We start from the raw sequence: 22,456 nt of genomic DNA, 5'->3' as shown, positions 1-22,456 counted from the left end.
TAACTGTGCGTTCCTTTATGCAGTATTTAACAAAGTTTTAATTTGACGCTGTTACACGCAGTGAGCTGTTACACAAACTGAACGCTGCACGCACCGCTTCGAATACCACACACACAGAGGCAAAGATCTCCCATGTAGCCACATGCAGTGTGTTTGGGAAAGTGTTCTCAGCGATGAAACCAAACGCTGAAGGCGGTAAAGTGACGGGCTGCTCGATGCGGTTACAAACAGACGGGAAAGTAACAGAAAAAAAAATTGACGGCATTCCGGCCACGCACCCCAGCCCCAAAGCCATCAAGACCAAGGGCTACAAAGCACTATTGACTGATTCAAGCGCAAGACACGGGCTCATAAGCGCTGGCAGAAAGAAAAATAATCTATCCTCGTCCCCAACCCGTCAACGTATGCAGGACTAATGATCATCGTAGTGGCGGCCGGCCATGCACGTGCGCGCGAAGTCAGCCGCCCTCTGACGTATGGCAAGGGGCTGCCCACGGGGACACTGACAAATGTTCTGGAATTGAGGCCGTTTAGGCCTAAGAGATGGCCATGTGCGGAACGTGACGCGCCGCGGTGTTGACTGCACGGAGCGGGCACGGGGCGGCAACGACGCTCGGCAGGTGAAACAAAAATATCACCCCTGTGTGCAGTCGCACTGAGCGCAGGGGTGATATTTTAGTTTCGCCTCCAACGAGAGAGAAAAAGAAAACGACGCGAAAAATCCCACACGTACCTGTATGCAGCACATCAAATTTCATTAATTCTGGGCTCGAAATAATTCATTTTCTACTTTTAAAGTGAAAATAAAATCGTGCGCATTGAAAAAATAATTTTTTTTGTTATCTTAACAAGGGAAACTCGTTACGATGATGTACGTGTGAAAGAAACTTTTTCGGTACCAAGGCTCCCACAAGGCAATGCGGGAGGGCGTGTGGCGCAGTTTGGCGCCAGCTATCGTAGGGTGCGGTTGTGTGTCGCTACAGTTCTCTGCGGTGAGTACAATGTCTTTAAAAACAGCGGTGCTATGCCTCTACAAATTAAAATTCACGCTGGGCCGCTCACCCGTTCCGAGATTCGGCGGCGAACGGGACCCCACCCTGCAACTTGCTGAAGGGTCAGAGCAATGAGTCAGCACGGCTGAGACCTTGGTTTCACAGGGAAGGTTTTTGAGCCAACCATGATTAAACCAGCTTGTCCAGTACAGTTAGAGTTGACGCTCTCAGCCCAGCCACCAAATAACCACAAAAATAAATAACAACACAAATATAACAAAAAATGTTGTTGTTTTCACTTAATTTGGATAATTTCCGGCTGTGAGAATTAAAAATATTGGTTTGACCGTCTTGCGGCAAATATTTCTCAGTCGAGGTCTGTTGAAGGGATTTTGCAAACAGTTCTGCGATGTCTCCTACATCGGGTGATGCAACGTTCTGGGTGAGATCGGAATGGTTACTCCGTATCATGACATGACAGCACAATTGGGAGTAAAATTGTCAGAAAATATATTAAAAGCCAACATGCAATTAGTTGTTACGGTATATAGATGCTCTTATCCGGAGCTTTTTGTCTGTGCAGGGAATAACCAATGCTCAGTGACAGCATACGAGTGGCCAGGGATCGTCAGCTGTGGGCTTACTGCAATATCTCATGGCCATGACAGTACTGCCGTACTGTAGACCTTGCAGGCCATGAGTTCACTGCAATACGCTGGCACAAGGACGTGACAGTAAAATGTAATAGCATCAATGATAATGGCTGTGACCATTCAACTTTGACCTTAAATATAAAAATGTATTAAGACCACACTGCATTATGGGAAATACCCACATTACAAGCCCAAAACCAGCAGAGGACGTATACATGTATACAAGCCAATCCGGCTCCCAATCGAATTCTCTTCACGTTACGTGGCAGTAAAGTGAGGTTTACAAACAACAAGCGGCCCACAAGGACTAACAACACAGCTCACACACACACACTCACACAGCAAACACAAACCCGCCCAAGTTCCGTGAGTTCATAAACATAGCGGCACAGTTAACAACGAGGCCACAGCCAAGGGTACCTTTTCGGACAGGGCCCTCAAGCTGTCCAGGAAGCGTGCCCAAAAGTCCTTGAAGAGCGGGCGATCGATCCTGCGCAGGCTCTCGCGCGTGCTAGCGTCCACGCTCACGTACAACTGTGTCACCGGCTCCAGTGTCCTGGGCAGTGGAACGGGGGCGGCACGGTTGGTGCCGCAACGGCACAAGCGTCGGCGTGTCTTCCAAGCGCAAGCATTCTTATTAAATCCTTTATATTAAGTTCGCTTGCTTGCTTAGGACCGTGCAAATCTTTCGGTCGTTTTTTAACCCACTTCCCGTGATCCAATCGAGCTGACATTTTGCACACAGACTCGTTGTGCGTGACAATGCATTTTCGTGAGAAAGAAAATTCCTAAATTTTACACTGTTTAGGGAAAATGTTTTAAATATTTAATTACCAATTGTTTAATGCTGCCAGACAATCATCTGACCCATAGGTGGCAGCCATCTCAAGCCAGAGGACGAGAGGACTCTAGCCGCCCCGATGCCACGCATATAAAGGATTTATAGTGAAAAACTTTGTTTTTACGGGTTAATTTTTTTTTTCTCCCACTTGCACAGCTTGGTGAACGGACGACGCACCACCACATCAGTGGTCACGAAGCCTCGTGCGTACACGACGCATGTTCACACACTTCAAGGTGAGAGTCGCAGGTCGGCCTGCAGTTCGTGCTGGGCCCTGTCGTTCAAAGGGATCTCGGAAGCAAGCGAACGCCCCATCGGTGTGCAAGCATCGATATCCATTTCAAACTCGCGCAGTAAGCAGTGCACTATATTCTTGGATCTTTCGGGTAAAGTCACGTAGAAGGGAAATAATAAAATAATACAAATAAACATGATAAAATTCTCACGACGTTTCGGCCACAACACAAGCAGCCAGTCCTCAGGTGAATAACAGAGCTGTCGGAAAGACAGCGTCCCTAATGTAGACCTTGCAGGCAGCTTCCGACAACTCTGTTCTTCACCTGAGGACGGCTGCTTGTGTCGTGGCCGAAACGTCGTGAGAATTTTTATTATGTTTTATTTTTATTATGTTATTATTTCCCTTCTACGTGACTTTACCGTAAAGATCCTAAGAATATGAATCCCTGTAGTCACAGTGCACGATACCCTGTTTCAAAGGTGCACGCTCGGGACATGCTTTTTTTTTATTTCCTGCAGAGTGTTCGTCACACGGCAATTAATACGAATGATTTAATTGACAGAGTAGGATTAACAAAATGAAGCGTCAACACAAATAAAAATTTAACAGGTTAATTTCTGCGCGTAGTCATTGGTGCTCAACCTGAGACCAGCAACTCGCTACACTTGAAAACCGAGGCTTAATCATGGGGCGGCTGAATGGATGGAGAACCAGGATGTCAGCGGTTCTCGCACGGCATTAGTTCCCTGGGCGATCCTGCTACTTCTCTCACGGGGCACATTTTTTCATTCGGACGTTGGTATGCACACCGCAGCACCGACACAAGCAAGCGCTGAAACTACATCACAATTTCCTTTGCTTACGCAACGACTTTGCGAGTGACAAGGTGATATGCTGCACATACAAAACATTCCACTGCCATTGCATTTTCAGGGGAAGGCAAGCACCGACTTGAGCATTATTTTATAACGAGCTTAAAACATCAAGACACACCAAGCCAATAAAATGATGAAGGATGCGTAAGGCAGCCGCCCTCCCCACCGTCCACTGACTTAAGTTTAAGGGTTGAATGCGTTAAGCTCCAACAAAATCCACCTTCCATAAATTACGTCCACAAAATACACCGGCTATGTCATATTTGAGGTTTTAAATCCTAAATTCTAGCAAGATGTAAATTTACACTACGGCAGTAGCAACTAAGATATGTTTTATGCTAAGCATTTTCAGAGGCGCTTTGAACAAAAAAGTGTTTTTTTTAACACATTATGCCATAAAACATCAGGATTGTGAACAGCAATAACTAATGTAACACTTTTATTACAGGGGTTGTGTCATATATTTGTTACGCATCATAAAGCATTAAACTAAAAAAACTAAAAATGGCCAACGCAATTGCAAGAGCAAGCTCACAGTGACCGCATCACCGTACGATCCACTACTCCAACGCTCCCCCCCGCTCTGCACGCATGCACACGTTGCAAAAAAACTAAACGCACTGTTCACACAATGCACGCACGAAACTGAACTACAAACACTTCGCTCAGTTGCTCGCTTCCTCCCACGAGCCTGTTCTCCGGGGTGGGTTGGCCAAGCGGTAGGATGTTGACGAACCAATCGGGATAACGCGGGCCAACGCGGGCCAACGCGGGCCAAGGCAGCGGCACGTAGCGACGCCTGACGCATCGCAGCTCCGTAGGGGGGAAGCCGGAACGAGCGAGTGAGCGAGCGCGGATGGGGGAGAACTCACCGGATCTCGTCGGGGAACTGCGCGTTGGTGACGACGAAGGAGGAGAGTCCGCGGCGGTGCAGCAGCCGCAGGAAAGCGGTTGATCTCGGGGTACATGATGGGCTCGCCCACGAGAGAGAGGGCACAGTGCTGCGCCGCCAGCCCCTCCTGAAAGCGCTCCGGCCTCACGCCCGGCACGCCTGAACGCGGCGGCAAACCGCACACGCGCGCACACAAACATGCACACACAAACATGCACACGGACAAACACGTAGACGCGCACACGGACAAACACGCATGCTCACACGCATACACGCGCGCACACAAACACGCACGCGCACAGATGTAAGGAAAAGGACTCAAATGTAAATTGAAAGTGGCGAAGAACAACCGAAAGTGGCTAAGAACTTCTAAGATAAATGGCGGGTTCTTAAATCCCCCCCTCCCGAAGGAAGGAGCTGGATACAACAGCTGAAGAACAAAAATGGAAAGATAACTTTAACCGACAGGAAATTCTAAATGCTGACTGAATTTTACGCAAACTTATTTTCTCTTCAGCTACCCGGTCAAAATAACAAAATTATCGTGAAAGAAGAGAGATTACCAAACATATTAACGAGCAAAACAACTTCAGCAGGAGACACATTGCATAATGGCAGAAGTCCAGGTGAAGATGGAATCAGCGGCGATATCCTAAATGTAGGAAGAGGAGGACTTCTTCGAGCACTGTTTGCATTATTTAGTTTCGACCTCGCTATTGAAAGTGTCACTAACCTCATACATCATTTAATCAGGATCTTTAAACTGGCACTGACACTCCGACTTGCACCTCCGATTAGCACGGTTGGCTACGTACGGTGCGAAAGAAGTTCAACTAACATACATTCACACGATACTCGTGCTGCCCCGCAGCAGGACGTTGAAACAGGAGTGCCCTAGTGCAGGGGACGGCCGCCTGCAGCTCCGGAGCCGCATGCGGCTCTATAAGGACCTGCTTCTTGACGTTGATAATTCAGGGCCACCGCCTCGTATTCACGTTGCATTGCGACGCTTGAAATGTTGAGTTTTTTTTTTTTTGACCGAATTCGCAAAAAAATGTCGCTTCTTATTTATTTTGGTTGCTGACCCTGACCATGGGAGTCCGGTTTACCACGGGAGTCAAGTTCACCATGGGAGTCCAGTTTACCACGGGAGTGAAGTTTACCATGGGACTCCAGCTCACTATGGGAGTCCAGTTTACCATGGGACTCCAGCTCACTATGGGAGTCCATTTTACCACGGGAAACCAGTTTACCATGGGAGTCCAGTTTACCATGGAAGTCCAGTTTACCATGGAAGTCCAGTTTACCATGGAAGTCCAGTTTACCACGGGAGTCCGGTTTACCATGGAAGTCCAGTTTACCATGGAAGTCCAGTTTACCATGGAAGTCCAGTTTACCACGGGAGTCCGGTTTACCATGGGAGTCCAGTTCACCACGGGAAACCAGTTTACCATGGGAGTCCAGTTTACCATGGAAGTCCAGTTTACCATGGAAGTCCAGTTTACCATGGGAGTCCAGTTTACCATGGGAGTCCAGTTTACCATGGGAGTCCAGTTTACCACGGGAAACCAGTTTACCATGGGAGTCCAGTTTACCATGGAAGTCCAGTTTACCATGGAAGTCCAGTTTACCATGGGAGTCCAGTTTACCATGGGAGTCCAGTTCACCACGGGAGTCCAGTTTACCATGGGACTCCAGCTCACTATGGGAGTCCGGTTTACCACTGAAAACCAGTTTAACCATGGGAGTCCGGTTCATCCGGCTCTTTAAGGATTGCTTGGTGACGTTATTTATTAAGGAGCACCGCCTCGCATTCACATTGCATTGTGGCTCTTGAAATATTGAGGGGTTTTCTTTCACCGAATTCTAAAAAAATATCTATTCTTGTTCATTTTGGCCTGCCGACCCCTGCCCGAGTGGGACCTTTGAACTGGCGGATCATGGCCATGTGGTTCTCCAGCGCCTCCTGCAGAATGAGCTCGGGCGGATCCATCTTCCAGCGCCACTCCGTCCCTACGGGGTTCGTGTGGTGCCTGCAGGCAGTATCGCACATACACACACGGTTACACACACTAACACATGGCACACACACACACACAGTTACACATAGCAACACCATACCAATACTCGCCATTCACCACTAAGTGACGTCCCTTAGTGGCCTGGCACAGGCGCCGTGGAGCCTGTGCCAGGCCAAGGTGCACTTTGAGGCCACGTGAAGTGTCAAAGGCTCGCTGACAGGCCTCGGGACAGACCCATGTGCCATAGGTTGGCTGACTGAGGTGACTGGTAGATTCACCAGCTGTACCCCCGAATGTGCCAACTGTGCAACACATAGCACACACAAATCCCCCGTATAGCCTTGACAGGCTGTAGGGGCAAGTGCTGTTAGCGAGCACCTATGAAGGCCAGGACGGTACACGAAGGGGTGGGTGGCCAGCACCACGCCCGACCGCCTTTGTCTCCCCAGTGGCGATGTTTACACACCACACCAGGTACTCATTTAAGGCTGAGTCGACCTAGGGGAGGCCCAGGACCGGTTCAGATAAGCGGGAATCGAACCCGTGTCGCCAGGTTCATAACGCAGCATGCTAACCGCTACACTACCGCTCCCCATAACACACACAGTACACACATACACACACGTTATACACACACACTGGCCTCTGGATCCTCCACTACTGGGCAAGCACTCCCTCCGCATCCCCCATCCCAGGTGATTTGATGAATGGTCGTTATTCAATTCAAGAAATATTATTATTCTTTTGCCTCCTTTGGACGGTCTGGTAACATCTGTCTTTTGTCTTCTAGCTTGTTTCATTAGAATAACATTTGTATAAAATGTCCAAAAACTGCAAACACATCTTAAACACACTATTCATTTCAACTTTGGCGAGCATAACAATCGCTTCTGATTGATAAATCCATGTTTGCAGGCCTGCAGGGGAACTTCTAATGCACCTGCCTGATGCAAACAAGATTTCCAGCAGACGACATGTTGCAGGATGCCCAGTGTGGTACTGGCTCTGTGGTGATTCTGAGCCGCTCGGCCACCCAATGGGCCTTGTTGTGGAGGGAGGGAAGGGAGGGAGCAAGGAGGGAGGGAAGGGAGAGGAGGGAGAGAGAGAGGCGAGCGAACAAGGAGGGAGCGAGGGAGCAAACGTGCCACCGTGTGCTCACCGCCAGCAGAAGATGCACTTGTTGGCGCAGGCCAGGCTTGGCGTGGCTTCCATGCACCGGTGGCTCTCGATGCCGTAGAAGGCGTGCTTGTAGCAGCCACCACGGCCCCGCAGCATGGACTGCATGTTCAGACAAAAGGCAAAGATCCCCCGTGTAGCCTTTCACAGACTGTTGGGGAAAGTGACGTTAGCGAGTAGTACCCATGAAGGCCGGCACGGCACACGAGGGGGCGGAGTGGCTAGCACCAAGCCCGGTCGCCTTTGTCTTCCTGGCGTGGAAGTTTACACACCGCACTAGATACTCATTTGAGGCCGAGTTGACCTAGAGGAGGCCTTGGACCGGTTCAGATAATCGTCACTGGTGTTGGCGGTGGGCGGGAATCGAACAAGTGGTGCTACACTACCGCTCCCCACACCGCACGAACAAATGCAAAGCAAAATCTGTCTACGTTTAACGTGGAGCACGCTTTCGTGAGCAATATAAACAAAAATCAACATTATTTGGGTCAGACCGCGTGAGTAAAATGTGTCGTACAGCCTCCTCCACCCGACACAGCCAATTAATAAAGTTGTCACGTGATGAACAAACGTGTCAATTAATTACTGCTTCAGAACGCCGGTGTGTTGGAGAGCAATCGCCAATATTTAACAATTTGGTACAATGTATCTCCACAAGCCACATTTTCATGTTCGTTGCTTTGCAAGTAATATTTAGGTTATTTGCAAGTGTGCTCTCACGTGGGCCATCATGACGTCAAGGGCCCAGTGGCTCCCTGACTGCCTCAACGGCCGTTGCATTGCCGTGTCATGTGATCATAGTGACCGTTGTCATGGCAATCCAGATCATGACAAATTATAAGTATAACCCGTAAAAACAAAGTTTTTCACTCTAAATCCTTTATATGCGTGGCGGCTAGAGTCCTCTCGTCCTCTGGCTTGAGATGGCTGCCACCTATGGGTCAGATGATTGTCTGGCAGCATTAAGCAATTGGTAATTAAATATTTAATTTGTTTTCCCTAAACAGTGTAAAATTTTGGAAAAAAATTTTCACGAACATTAATTGTCTCGCACAACGAGTCTGTGTGCAAAATGTCAGCTCGATTGGATCACGGGAAGTGGGTTAAAAAACGACCGAAAGATTTTCACGGTCGTAAGCAAGCAAGCAAGCACGCAAGCACGCAAGCGAACTTAATATAAAGGATTTAAATGCAGTAAGTAGAAACATCACAATAAGCTACGTATCATGATAAAAACAACTAAATATGGTACGATAAAGTTAATGCAGTATTTTATTGCGAATGTATTCTTAGAGGCTACCATTTTTAGTTAAATGAACCACATTAAAACACAAGCAATTGGGTTTTAACGTAGATACCAATTGTTAAATATTCTAAATCCAAAGAATTGTTTTGATAGTAAGCAGGTCTCGTTAATGAGAAGCTAATTTACCCTTAGTCGCAGTATAATTAAACTAAGATGATATTTGTGAAAATGAACAAAGCACTGATCTGTTAGTGAGGATCCTGCATTTTAATAAATAAAACATTTTAGATAAAAAAAGAAATAAAAACAAATGGGAATATTCTCTCCAAATCAAAGTCATTAGTTATCACCACTGTCAAAATATAGCACGTAAGAAAATGAAACTAAATTGCACCCTTAAAATTCACTAAACATTTGGATAAGCGTTATACATTATTCACACGACAGCTTAGTGTGAAAACAATGAGAAATCGGTAAAAAGTAGCATTTAAATTACTCCTTTTCGACAACGATAATTGATGTTTTATTAGCATTCTGCCTCTGAGCGTAAACATATTTTTTTTGCTAAGCCACGCTTAGCAAAAGTAATTCACGAGGCCCAATATTATTTTTGCTGAGCCGTGCTAAGCCACGCTTAGAAAAAATTATGTTGGGCCCTGTGAAAATAGGAGATCCCTCGAGTTCCTCTAAGCTGCTAGTGGCAGCATAGCGGCGGCACAGCGGCGGTGGTGGTACAGCGGTGGTGGTGGTATAGCGGTGGTGGTACAGCGGCGGTGGTGGTACAGCGGTGGTGGTGGTACAGCGGCGGAGGTGGTACAGCGACGGCGATGGAACAAAGGTGGGGGTGGAACAAGGGTGGCAGAACCGTGAGGACGGTGGCACAGCAGGAGCGGTGGCGGCACAGCGGCGGTGGCACAGCATCGGCGGAACGGCAGCGGCAGAACAACAGCAGCAGCATTGGCAGGAGCAGCTCGAATCGTAGCTGTGCCCCATGAGTCATAGCGCGATGATGCGTGCACACGGCCCCTAAGATGCCTGGATAGACAAGAGTGTGCACCAAGTGAACAAAGCACCGTTTTCAAACACAGCATCACCAAAAACACACGACAGTAGATCTTGATGCTGCACAAGTCATAGCCCGACAATCGATGGACGCGATCTCTGCACGATCCACCTACCCCGCCTCCACGTTGGCGCGGATCACACGCGTGCGCCAGCCCATACAGAAAAACCTACTTTGGAATTGACAATCCATCCCAAGAAGAGGCCCTCTACAAGCAGATATTTTGCAAAGGTAAAGCAAATGTATTGCCTGCACTGTCTCCATGCTTCTGCCAACAGAAACCCTGCCACCCCCCCCCCCCCCCCGCCGCTTAGCCCCGCCGGCAGCAGCTACTCAACCCTAGCGAGAGAACAGCATCGAGTCCAGAGGCTCCACCTTTGTTGCGCCCCTCTACTGGCAACCCACCCACCATCGCGCCTAACAGAATGTGCGCAAGCAACCACTGGGGCGGGCAGAGATGAAGAGCGAGCGTAGAAAGTAATATTCTCTGTTGCGTCAATGTCACCGAAACATCGAGCCCGAGTGAACGGTCATCTGGGCTCCTCCGTACAAAAGCCAAAACACTGTGACACTCAGTGAAGACGGGCAGCACGGCCCCGTCAGCCACGGCGTGGTGCCCTAGAGCGCCACGAAGACGGAGCCGTACGAGCTCCCTCCGTAACCTGGGGGTCGGGAGATCGACGCGCGCGCACAACGCACCGCGTCGATACGACGCGCACGGCGGCGTACGTGCGGGACAGGGCGGCTCTCCCGCATCGCAAGGCACACCTTGCGATTGCTCTCCCATTCTACCTCCCTCTTTCTCGCGTTCTCAATTTTAACTCACTCACTCTACCTACCGACCTTCAGTCCCTCTTCGATCACAATGTCTGCACCGTCTCTTTCTCTGTGTCATCTTTCCGTTCTGCCACTTTACCTTGCTGAAGAACAAAACTCTAATCCAGTGCGTCTTAGTCAGGGTCATTACATGTTCGACTCCCAAAACACCAGAGAAGCCACGAGTTTACAGTACAGCGAGGGTTGTCACTCGTCCGGGCAGATCTCAAGAGTGCCATCCCTCTGTATGCATGGATTTTCTCCGGGTACTCTTTATTTCCTTCCGAAAACACTCACGACTGAAAATGGACAAACATCCTAATGCAGGACCGAGTTAAAAGAGTTGTTGTATACTCAGTGAGGCTTTACTGGATAAAATGCACTTTAATCTCCCTTTCATCCTTGTCTCATCTCAACCGCATTTCTCTCGCTCCACGTCTCTGGCCGGCTATTTCACTTTCAACTCCCGTGTCATTGTTTGCCCCCTTATTAGGTGATTCGCACAATCCGTGTACCTATTCACATCATTATTTTTGTATCTGCATACATTGCTCAGAGGCTGTGATGCGATTACTCGAGCCCCCCCCCCCCCCACCTCCTAATCGTGCCACAGAGATAAACATTTATTGGATTGGACCTGCATGCTGGTGCACACATGGCTAGCTCGGTGCCTCATTTGCAGAGTGGGGGGTCATTTCACTTGTTTAAATCCCAGCAGGGGAATTCACATCGGTAATTAAATTGCCAACAAATGTTTTTTTTTTATCCAAGTAACCATTTAAATACACCGGAGCAACCCTGGACAGAGGTAGGTGGTAGTGCAGCAGAAGAAGCTCTGAGTGTGAGTTCAAGCAGTTTAAATGCTGCTGCTGCTGCCAAGTTGTTTTTAATGCACAACCATGATCGTGAGCGAGCGACTGAATTAGCGACTGTCACAAAGTATAATAACGTCCAAGAATGGGTAGAGAGGTTCTATTTAGCACGATTATAGTGAAATATATATCGTTATAATCAGAAAGCCCAGCTTTTTTTTTGGCCTCCCAAAATTGGAATGAGAAAAAAAATCTATGGTGTTTTCATTTTGAAGCAATTACCTACGCAAGTCTGCACCTGGGGGCCTCTGAGCGCACAACTTCCCATCGCCCTGTCTGTCTGTCTGCAGCCCCAGGCGGTGCCCTCGAGGGGACCCTCTGCAATGCCAACGTAAAGATTTGGTGGAAGGAACACAATGGAAAAAGGAAAATCGCGCCAATTTTTATTGTTTCGCTCCGACGCGCTGAATCGGTGATAAGAGGCCGCGCATACCACGCTCGCACGTCAATTAACATCACCAATTTCATTTCACCTTAACGGCCCCGCCCAGGCGCTTTAGAGACCCGCTGGGAATTTTCATTCTTTTTATCGACTCATCCGGCATAAAAGTCAAGTGTATGGAGGGAGGAGTGCACCTACTTGACTAGAGTAATTGCCAGCCATTGCGGCCTTCGACTGGAGCGGTTGTTTCTTTGTTTATGTATTGGATGACCCAATCAGTCTCTCCACAGGATTCCCTGTGAACACAGAGCCAGCTCAGGGGCTTAGAACGACCTCTGCCTGGCTCCCCACGTGAACTGAAGAATCCCGTTAATGCTCAGCTGCAGGGGTCACCTACAAGATGTTAAAACCGAGGTCCTGTCTACACCGTGGATATTAAAGACCCCGAGCGATCTCCCAGATATAAGTTAATCCTCGTGCTCCAGATAAAATAAGCTCAATAGCCGCGTCTTTCTGGGTTAAACTGCCGCGTACACACACACACGTACGCACACACGTGACTCGAACGCGGAGTTGGACAGCCCTGTGAATGGGACGTGAGCGCGTTTCCGAATGTGTCCAGGGTGTTTTAAATAGCTCGCCAGTTTCGAGTGGTGCTGAAGTGGTTTTCTTGTCTCACATGACTCACTGTGCCTTATTAACCATGATCATCGCCATCATCTTTAACCATGCCCTATTCACTCCTTAACTTGCCAAATGCGAACAATTCCCCTGGAATTGCTCTGAAAGGGAAAACAAAAATAAGGAATGGCATTCTGTTGTCTAACTCTTTTCCCTCCTCTTTGCCAGTCCTTTTAATCTCATCAAGAGCAGAATTGAACAAGCAAAGCAAGCATTTATTAAATGGAAAACACTCCTTGCAGACCGCAACTTGAGTACATCACTGAAACTGCGCACACTGAAATGCTGTACGGAGTAGAGACGTGGACACTGACAACAACAGCAACAAAAAGGCTCGAAGCTTTCGAGATGTGGCTGTACCGAAGAATGCTGAAAACCCCATGGACAGCCAAAACCACCAATACACAAGTTCTGCAAGATATGGGCACTGACAGGCAACTGCTGAAGACCATCATTAGCAGGAAGTGTTACTACCTAGGCCACATTGCCCGAAACGACCACAAATACCAGCTATTAAAGCAAATCCTGGAAGGAAAAATCGAAGGGAAAAAACGACCAGGACGGCCAAAAACGACATGGCTCAGTAACATCAAAACATGGCTACAATTAACAACAGCACAAACTCTACACGCCGTGCTAGACCGGGACCAATATCATCGTGAAGTCGCACATGCCGTTAGGCAGCACTAAAGAAGAAGATACTTTGCACTCCGATCGCATTCTTGTATTGTTTTGCTGTCATTACATTCTGACACCGCCAACTGGACATCTGTGAAAAGAGAGCTTGGCAACTCATCGGATTCCTCCAGTCTAAATAAATTATACTGGTAGGAACCTCCTGGTTACACCAGCCCACAGGGGATTATTGTGTCCGTCGTGGAGGGAGGGGTTGGGTGGGGAGGGCGGGGCTGGGTGGGGAGGTGAGGGTGGGGGAGGGGCTGGGTGGAGAGGGTGGGGCTGGGTGAGGAGGGGAGGGTGAGGAGGGGCTAGGTGGGGAGGGTGGGGAGGGGCTGGGTGAGGAGGGTGGGGAGGGGCTGAGTGGGGAGGGTGGGGCTGGGTGGGGGGTGTGAGGAGTGGGGCTGGGTGGGGCTGGGTGGGGAGGGGCTGGTCACCCCGTGGTGCCCTTATAAAACTCAACGTTTAACCTACTCACGCCGGCTTGTGCCCGCCCTCACAGTCGGACATATTTGCGGAATACACCACGCCGCCGTTGACCCTGGCCATTGACCGAGCAACCCAACGTTCCTACCAGCTCCCTCCGCAGGAATGTGTTCTGATTCACTGTAAACCATCCTGAGCTACCAGCTGCCCCGCCGATCAAATACTCGAACAGAGTTGCGATGTCGTTAAATAAAAGACAATTATCTGATAGGGAAGCAAACTGTAAAATCCTGCTCCGTAAATTAAAGCTAAAGCACAAAAACAAACAACATGCGCGTAAAGGGAACAGGTGCCGGGAAAATGCCCCAGCCTCGTAAAAACGTACAATCTAAAACAATGTGGCTGCAAGAATATGACATAAATCGGGCCGACAATATCGATAAGGCTCGGGGACTTTACTGCGTCTCAAGAGTCGCGGACAAATTAGCCTCCCAAGCAATAAATAACGTTAACTCCTAACGCCGGGATGCAGAGGGAAAATTGCCCGACCGACTGACCCGGCGCAATTGTGTATGAAAGTGGGGGTCTTTCCCTACGGCCACTTAAATATCAACCCACCCCCCCCCCCACCACCATCGCCATTATGTCCCGGCAAGGTCGCCGCGACCTCACGGCAGCGCCGAGATTAATTTTGTCGTAAACACGTTGCCAAACGGGGGGGGGGGGGGGGGGGGTCACGAGGCGACAGCGGGGAGGGTTCATGCGTGTCCGCGGAATAATTAAGGGGCGCCTATCAATATTGATGATTTGATATTCCCCGCCATCGCTGCAGATATAATGGGGGCCAGGCGGCGGCTCTGACGGATGATGCCGACGTTCGAGTACAAGGCCGGCATGGCGAGGTCCGAGTGAACGTGCGCGACTTAAATTACCACGACCTCGTTCGTGTTAATGGGCTCTCATGAGAAGCACATGTTGGGTCTGCACACCCATCACAGATAACGACGCGAAATGCCACTGAACCGGAGCCTACACTCAAATCACCAATGTTCCGGCTGCAAGGGAGCGGGCTTGCTGGTGTGGATGTAGAGAAACGGTTGAGTAGCCTTCACAGACAGAAGGCACCATTTTTGGAGACCACTGATGAAGGTCATCCAACCAAGACAGAGTTCTCCTATGGATAAACTCACTCCCCCCCCCGCTATAGGAATGGGGAATTTCCACCACGGGCAGATATTGTCGGAGCACAGTGCTCATGAGAGACATTCAAAGACAAATAATAAAAATAATATAAGAAATAATAGAGATAAAATAATTATTTCTATAATTTCTTATATTATTTTTATTATTTATTTTTATTATTTATGTTTTACCTACGTGACTTTACCGAAAAGACCTAAGAGTATGAATCCTTGCAGTCACGAAAGCTTCAAATCTAGAATTCTAAGACAAATTCGGGCAGCTTCATAAAGCAGCGTTTAGAATTGCTAAATTAGCAAGTTATAAAACAGCCGATTTACCTTGAACATCTGTCATATATATGGTAATGTTTGAAGTGGCTATCAAAGCGAATTGTCAGGTGTAAAGTGGATGTAACAAGCTCTGGGACATGATTCATAAGGTGGCATTGCTATAACTCACGTTTTAAAATTACTCGCAAATACGTTATCGTCAAGGCCGCCCCGCCTGTGACTTCCCACGTCAAACTCGAAAGGAATTTAAAAAAAACACGCAACGGGATAGCCACCCGTCCACCCTAATCGCTTGCGAGCCGCGTCTCTCGTCGCTCCGTTCGAGATGCGTGCTTCGAGCGGAACCGCTATGCTCGCAAACGTGGGCGGCGGTCAAACTCATCACGGTGCCAGCCCCGAAGCTGGCACCTTAACGTGACGTCGGCCGTAATGCAGCAGAAAGTCCGGCCCGCGTCGCATTAGCAGGCCAGCTTAATGTGACACGGGGAGTCCAAAAAAGCGAGCGCGGCGATGCGGCGTCCGTTTAGTGCGTCCCGGCCAACGGCATTTTTAACACGTGGCAAAATCAACTAAGGTTGTCTCGGAACGCAACATTGTTCCTTCAACGTAATTATGGGGACGCCGATCGGCAGCGCTGGACCCATACCAAGCGGCGGGGACACACGCGGCCGTGCTTTGGGGTGCCAATAGCACGCGGTGCGGACCTGCTGGGCCGCGAGCTGAACCGAATCCACACCGAGATTTAAGGTTTCATTGTTAAAATTCCCAAGGCCATTCCGTGGCACAGCGTGTGGGATACGACGCCCGCATGGCAGATAGGAGCGAGACAGGGCTGCGCGCAGAGGGGCGGTGCGTGAATCCGCGTATCGACTCAAGCCACACAAAGCCCTGTGCAATTCAAGTTATGGAACCTGGGTCACAGTGCTCTGACCCTCATTGTTCACATGAGTGAATGAATGAATGAATACTTCTTTTCACGGGGGTTTTTTCCCCCCTCAATTTTACTCCAATCATCCTTTTCATGTCAAGGCACTGAATAAAGAAATGTTCACTTCGAACCCTCACAAAGCAGTGCATCAAGAGAACAGCCTGTTGAAGGTGTTACAACATCTCCCAAGAACCCCGCTATTGAGATGAATCAACGCCTCACAGCCAAATAAAAAAACATTCGTTCACACATTTGTAATGAGACACTTTACTGCACAGTCAGTAAAATAAAGTTCCACACTTTAGAACTACCTGGGTTGGAATCCAGCATCTCGATGGCGCTGGCTCAGGACTTATTCTCCCACCTCCGATTTAGCACGGTTGGCTACGTACGGTGTGAAAAAAGTTCAACACAAGTACATATTTTGAGTAAAGAGACACGTGCGTGAAAAGTGCTATGAAACAGCAGCAAGCACAATGCGGCAAAGGTCAAACGACTCCCGGCTTTGATTGGTAGTTTCGCACAAACAGCAACAGCGATCATACCTTGGTCCAGCGACAGAGCTTGACGCCCGAATGTGTCCCGATGAGGCGGTATCCTGCAAACACCGAGCAAGGGTTTCATCGACCGCTCCTCCACACGTCAGCGCCATTCGAGTGTGCGTGTATGTTGAGTTTCTCGCGCACCGTACGGAGCCAACCGCGCTAATCGTAGGTGCGGGGGAAGGAAAACAAAACTGAACACAAAAAGCGGTTTGAAAGAAATTCGTTTTCAATCTGGATTTTTTTTTTAAATGGCGTAGGTCAAGTGGCTTCCTAATATCGGAAGGAAGAGGCGTTCCAGACGGCAGGGTGGCGCAGCGGTAAAACTTGTACCTCACAGCAAAGAGGGCCTGGGTTTCAGAATCAGAATATTTGTACTGGAGGAATCCGATGAGCTATAAAGTAATTTTTCACAGATGTTCATACTCGGGTGCCTTTCTGTGTGGAATTCGCATGCTCTACCCCTGTTCTGCATGCGTTTCCTCCACACAGTTCAAAACACAAACAATGTATCTTCTTGGTTCTTTCGGTAAAGTCACGTAGAAGGGAAATAATAAAATAATAAAAATAAAACAATAAAATAATTCTCACGACGTCCTCAGGTGAAGACCAGGTCTGTCGCCTCGACAGACCTGGTCTTCACCTGAGGACGGCTGCTTGTGTTGTGGCCGAAACGTCGTGAGAATTATTTTATTATGTTTTATTTTTATTATTTTATTACTTCCCTTCTACGTGACTTTACCGAAAGAACCAAGAACATGAATCCCTGCAGTCACAAAAGCTTTAAATCGAAAAACAAACAATGTAACTTGGATTAGCCAAGCGTGCCAATGCTAATTGGGATTACACGTAGCGGCAACATCACCACCCACTGCGAACACGTGGCAGGATCCTCTTGAAAAGAGCCTCGGAGCTCAACGAGACTTCCCTGGGTCAACAAGCACAGCAATGATAATAATGATGATGATGGAAAAGCCTTAAAGTGGACACGTGGGAACATGCTCTTGATGATGGCCTTCAGGCTGGTGCACGTCTTGATTACAATATAATTATTGTTGTAATCTATCTACAATACTGCACACATTATTGCATTGAAAAATGTTGATACTCCTACTGATGCTCCTGCTGTTGTGGAGTGACTCGTGCAGCCAGCTATGGCTGCATGGTTTGGTGGTACATGTTGTTAAAGTCGTTTATTGTGAAAATTCGGTCACGGTTCCTATGATCACTGTTACATTGCTTTTATGGCTTTATTTTTGGTGATTTCGAAAAGTGCTTTGGTTTGGCCATGTTTGTTTGTTGTAGTACAGAGTTAGACTGATGGCTTTAATCTAAGTTGTCTTGTAGTTGTTGTTGTTTGACTTGCATCCCACTGGGATTTTTGCACACAGCGTTGGTTTACGGTGCTTTTTCTGGAAGACTTTGCAGTTTTTTCCTGGATTTTTCTGTTTGTGCATAGTCACTTTAATGTTTTCTTGTTCATGTTTTTGTGTTTTGTTGCGGTTGCACCCGATTCAAGAAGCGAATGAATGGCTCACAGGGCTACACCAAATAAACTGAAAACTGAAATTATTCACGAGGGTCCTGCTTGTAATTTGGGTTATCACTGTTCTTGAGAGGAAACTATTTCTCAAAACATTCCAGACTTTTGCAACCATGTTAACTGAATAAAACCTCAATTTATTCGCTCGCAGGACATGCATCAAACGGGCATTTGCGCGAGAATGAATTATTTTCAGTTCTCATACGTTGTGTGGAATGAGTTCACGTGATCCCTGCAGCTACTACAAGTGCTATGATACACCAGTGTTGAAAAAAAAATAGCCTCTTGAACCAAAATAAGCTAATCATGACAACTGATCTAATCTGGATGTAGGCGTATCGTTACAGCAAAACTGCAAACCTCACTGCTTGATAATATTAACTTGTTTCTGCTTGTGTTGCCATTAGCAATGACTTACATTTCTTGCCAAGTGAGTAAAAGATTTGTTTTTTTCCAAAATTATACAGTCTGAAGCAGGAGCTACGGCAGGAACATGCAAATGGTATGCTGCAAATGCAGACACGGAGGGGCACGACAAAAACACTGAACGTGCGCAACAATGCTGACTGCCGCATACAAAGCGAAGAATACATTTCGTGTTTTATCAGCCACCCTCCCATTCATTCGCCAAACTGCCGTAGCGCCGCCAAAAAAACATTCATTGTCCGCGTTTCAAATCAAATTGCATTCTCCCCAAATCCAAACTGGCACCATTATACGGGCAAAATTATTTGCCCGTCTGCCTGCCGCCGCACCGATTCTGCCGTCTTGCGCACTCCCCAACTATTCCGCCGAGCGACTAAACGGGACCCGTCGCGCACGGTGATGAGTCCTGGGACGAGTGCCCATCGCCCCCCCTCCCCCTCTCACCGAAGTAAACCGCGCGGGGGCATTAGCAACGCAAATGGCACCGTCAGAGCTGACGCCCAGCCGCCGACGCAGCTCGACGCAAATCCTTCGTTTCAGACAAATAATGGCGGGGTGCTGGCGTGCTCCGGTGGCAGCGCCTTCCCCTCCGATCCGTGTGCACGGCGACGGTGATCGCGTCGAGCGGCGTGAGCGTTCGACGAAGGGAGTCTCTCTCCTGGCAGTCCCCCCCCATGAAGCGAGCCCCCTTCACACCCTTGCGCTTTGCAGGAGCTGGCAATCTCAAGCACGTACCGTATGCTGGTTCTTCTTTCGCAGCGTACGCAGCCAACCGTGCAAATTGTAGGTGCGGGGGAAGGACAACAAACTAAACAGCAGTTCTAGAGATTTTTGACTTAACAGTTCGGGAGAGTTTTCAATCTAGATTTAACAGTGCATCGTTCAAGTGGCTTCCTAATACTGGTAGGAAGAGCGTTCCAGACGACCGCAGAACGTGTCCCACGTGCGTTTGCCCAGCTGGTGTGATGCCGCTGCTGATGACGCTGGTGTGGATGATGATACTATTGCTGCTGATGCTGCTGCTGATGATGCTTCAACTGATGACGATGATGATCAGTATGTATTTGATGCGGGTGAGTGAGCGAGTGAGCGAGTGGCCGCACGTGACCTCACCTTGCTTGGTGAGAGCTTCCCGCAGTGCGGGGGTGATCATCTCTCGCGGCTCCTCCGTGGAAGTCGCCCTTCCCTTGCCCGCGGCCGCCCTCCTCCTCCTCGTGCTCGCGACGACCCCGACGCTGCCCGCTCCACCTGCCTGCAGCAGCCGCAGGTCAAGCGATGAGGTCAAAGGGGAGCAGCGATCGGAGCGGATATATAAATATTCGCACTGGTGGCCCAAAGATAATGAAATCTTCAACAAAGTCTCCGAGAACCAGAGGTCGCAAACGGGTTTTGATTCCTTACTCGTACCCGTACCCGGCCGCACCAGGGTCGCAAACGGGTACCCATACCCGTACCCGGCCGTACCCGTACCCTACCCGTACCCGGCCGGGTACGGGTAGGGTACGGGTATCGGGTACCTGATTGCGACCTCTGGGATGAAGCCATGTTGCAGGCGCGGGTGGGTTGATTCTAGGAACTTGAATTGTGAGAAGAGACAAGACGTTGGGAAATGAGTGACAAACGGTTACTCACCAGTGACTCACGGTCTACCCGTACCCGTACCCGGCCGCACCAGGGTCGCAAACGGGTACCCGTACCCGTACCCGGCCGGATACGGGTAGCCGGGCATCGGGTAGGGTACGGGTATCGGGTACCCGGTTGCGACCTCTGCCGAGAACCCATCCTCAAGAGAGTCCTGTTTGGGATGGCGGGTGACATTCCCTTCGTTGAGCTATCATTTGTGAGCAGGTTGCTTCAGAAAAAAATTCTAATAGCCCAGTGGGCTTTACCAGGTAATTCTAGATTTGAAGCTTTTGTGACTGCAAGGATTCATATTCTTAGGTTGTTTCGGTAAAGTCACGTAAGTACAAAAATAAAATTAATAAAAGTAAAATAAAAATAAAATAAAAATCACGACGTTTCGGAGGCAACACAAGCTTCCGTCTTCAGGTGGAACCGTCACAGCACTGAAGACGGAAGCCTGTGTTGCCTCCGAAACGTCATGATTTTTATTTTATTTTTATTTTACTTTCATTAATTTTATTTTTTACCTACGTGACTTTACCGAAAAAACCTAAGAATATTTACCAGGTAAACCTGGCAAATAAAAATAATACTTCACGTTTATAATTGTTTGTGTGATTTGCTTACCTTTCCTATACTATGCACTCATATCGTGTTATTGCACTGTTTGTTGTTGTAACTTTCCGATCCGCCCCTGCTGGAACTGGACATCTGTACAAAAGTGCATCGGATTCCTCCAGCATAATTAAATGTTCTCATTCTGATTAAGGGGATGTAACAAAGGGAGACCGTACACCAAACCACATATATTTAGTTTTTTAACTCAATCGGTTGAGACGTTTCGCTTATTTACTTCGAAGCCAAGAAAACAAACTATTCATACCGGCTTTAAGGTGACCTAACTTGACATCGTCCTCATCACGTGGCTCTTCTGATAGGTCTTAAAATATCAGAAATTACTCTCAGCACAAAGGATACAAAAAAAACGTGAATGTCTCTGCCTCTGATTAAATTACACAGGTCTGTGATTTAAAAAAAAAGTCCAAATTGCCGAGAGAATGGATTTAAATTTTTATTACGAACCCCTCGATGGACCGCACAACTCAATGCGCCGTTTCAAAAGGCTCCCTTTAATGCGGCTTAACCCGTTTCCTCCTCGACAGGGGAAACGTGCCATCTGCACATCTAATCTGCCGCCTATCAGCAAAGGTGGTGGTGGGGGTTGTATAAGCAAGAGGGAGTGATCAGATTTTGTCTAACGACAAGCGGGATTGTCTATCAGCACGATGGATTTTTTTTTAATTATCAGCAACAAGGATTTTTTTGTTATCGCCATGTTGGATAGTCTATCAGCAATCTCTTTAAAGTGGCCTTGCCTCTTGAGTTTGGTCGGTTGCCCTGGTTCTGTTTCCTGCTTTTCATGCATTGCGCATTGGGATCAGCAGCAGACCATGCTTTCCCACCTAATGACGGACGCTTGTGTTGCGCCCGAAACGTCGTGATTTATTTTATTTTATTTTTACACCTACGTGACTTCACCGAAAGAACCAAAGAGTATGGAATGCGCACACGATACTTTTGAATTATTATTATTGTCTATCAGCAAAATAGATTGTCTATCAGCAAAATAGATTGTCTATCAGCAAAGGAGATTGTCTATCAGCAAGAGAGACTGTCTATCAGCAAAATAGATTGTCTATCAGCAAGGGAGATTGTCTATCAGCAAGAGAGACTGTCTATCAGCAAAATAGATTGTCTATCAGCAAGGGAGATTGTCTATCAGCAAGGGAGATTGTCTATCAGCAAAATAGATTGTTTATCAACAAGAGAGATTGTCTATCAGCAGTGCTTGACATGCAAGAGGGTGGTGGTTGAACACAGTGGTGTATGGATGAAACAACATGGTCTGGAGGGTTCAATGAGTGAAGTTCACGGGAACAGTAACCGTGGCAGTAGCGAGAGTTATTTTACCCCCAGTCAGCGAGTGTATGTATTGAATCGGTGAGCGCTGACTTTATTCCGTGAAACGCTGAACCCGACCGTCAAAAGACACACCACAATAAAAGTAATTTG

At 48.1% G+C, this 22,456-nt stretch overlaps 1 protein-coding gene across 1 annotated transcript in view; it reads right to left on the bottom strand.

Annotated features, from left to right (window-relative positions):
* Positions 1–22,456, bottom strand: part of LOC133348933 (S-adenosyl-L-methionine-dependent tRNA 4-demethylwyosine synthase TYW1-like) — a 136,573-nt gene that overhangs the window by 84,813 nt on the left and 29,304 nt on the right. Inside the window, 7 exon segments of the mRNA XM_061562071.1 lie at positions 2,066–2,201; positions 4,472–4,545; positions 4,547–4,650; positions 6,415–6,524; positions 7,672–7,790; positions 16,795–16,847; positions 19,874–20,012. Coding sequence (XP_061418055.1) covers positions 2,066–2,201; positions 4,472–4,545; positions 4,547–4,650; positions 6,415–6,524; positions 7,672–7,790; positions 16,795–16,847; positions 19,874–20,012 — 735 coding nt within the window.

The sequence above is a fragment of the Lethenteron reissneri genome, chromosome 28 (genome assembly GCF_015708825.2).
Source record: "Lethenteron reissneri isolate LAM-NWPU_2019-01 chromosome 28, ASM1570882v1, whole genome shotgun sequence".
In the NCBI taxonomy this organism is placed as follows: Eukaryota; Metazoa; Chordata; class Hyperoartia; order Petromyzontiformes; family Petromyzontidae; genus Lethenteron; species Lethenteron reissneri.
Note: the sequence above shows the minus strand (reverse complement) of the source record. Positions and strands in the feature narration are given on the sequence as shown.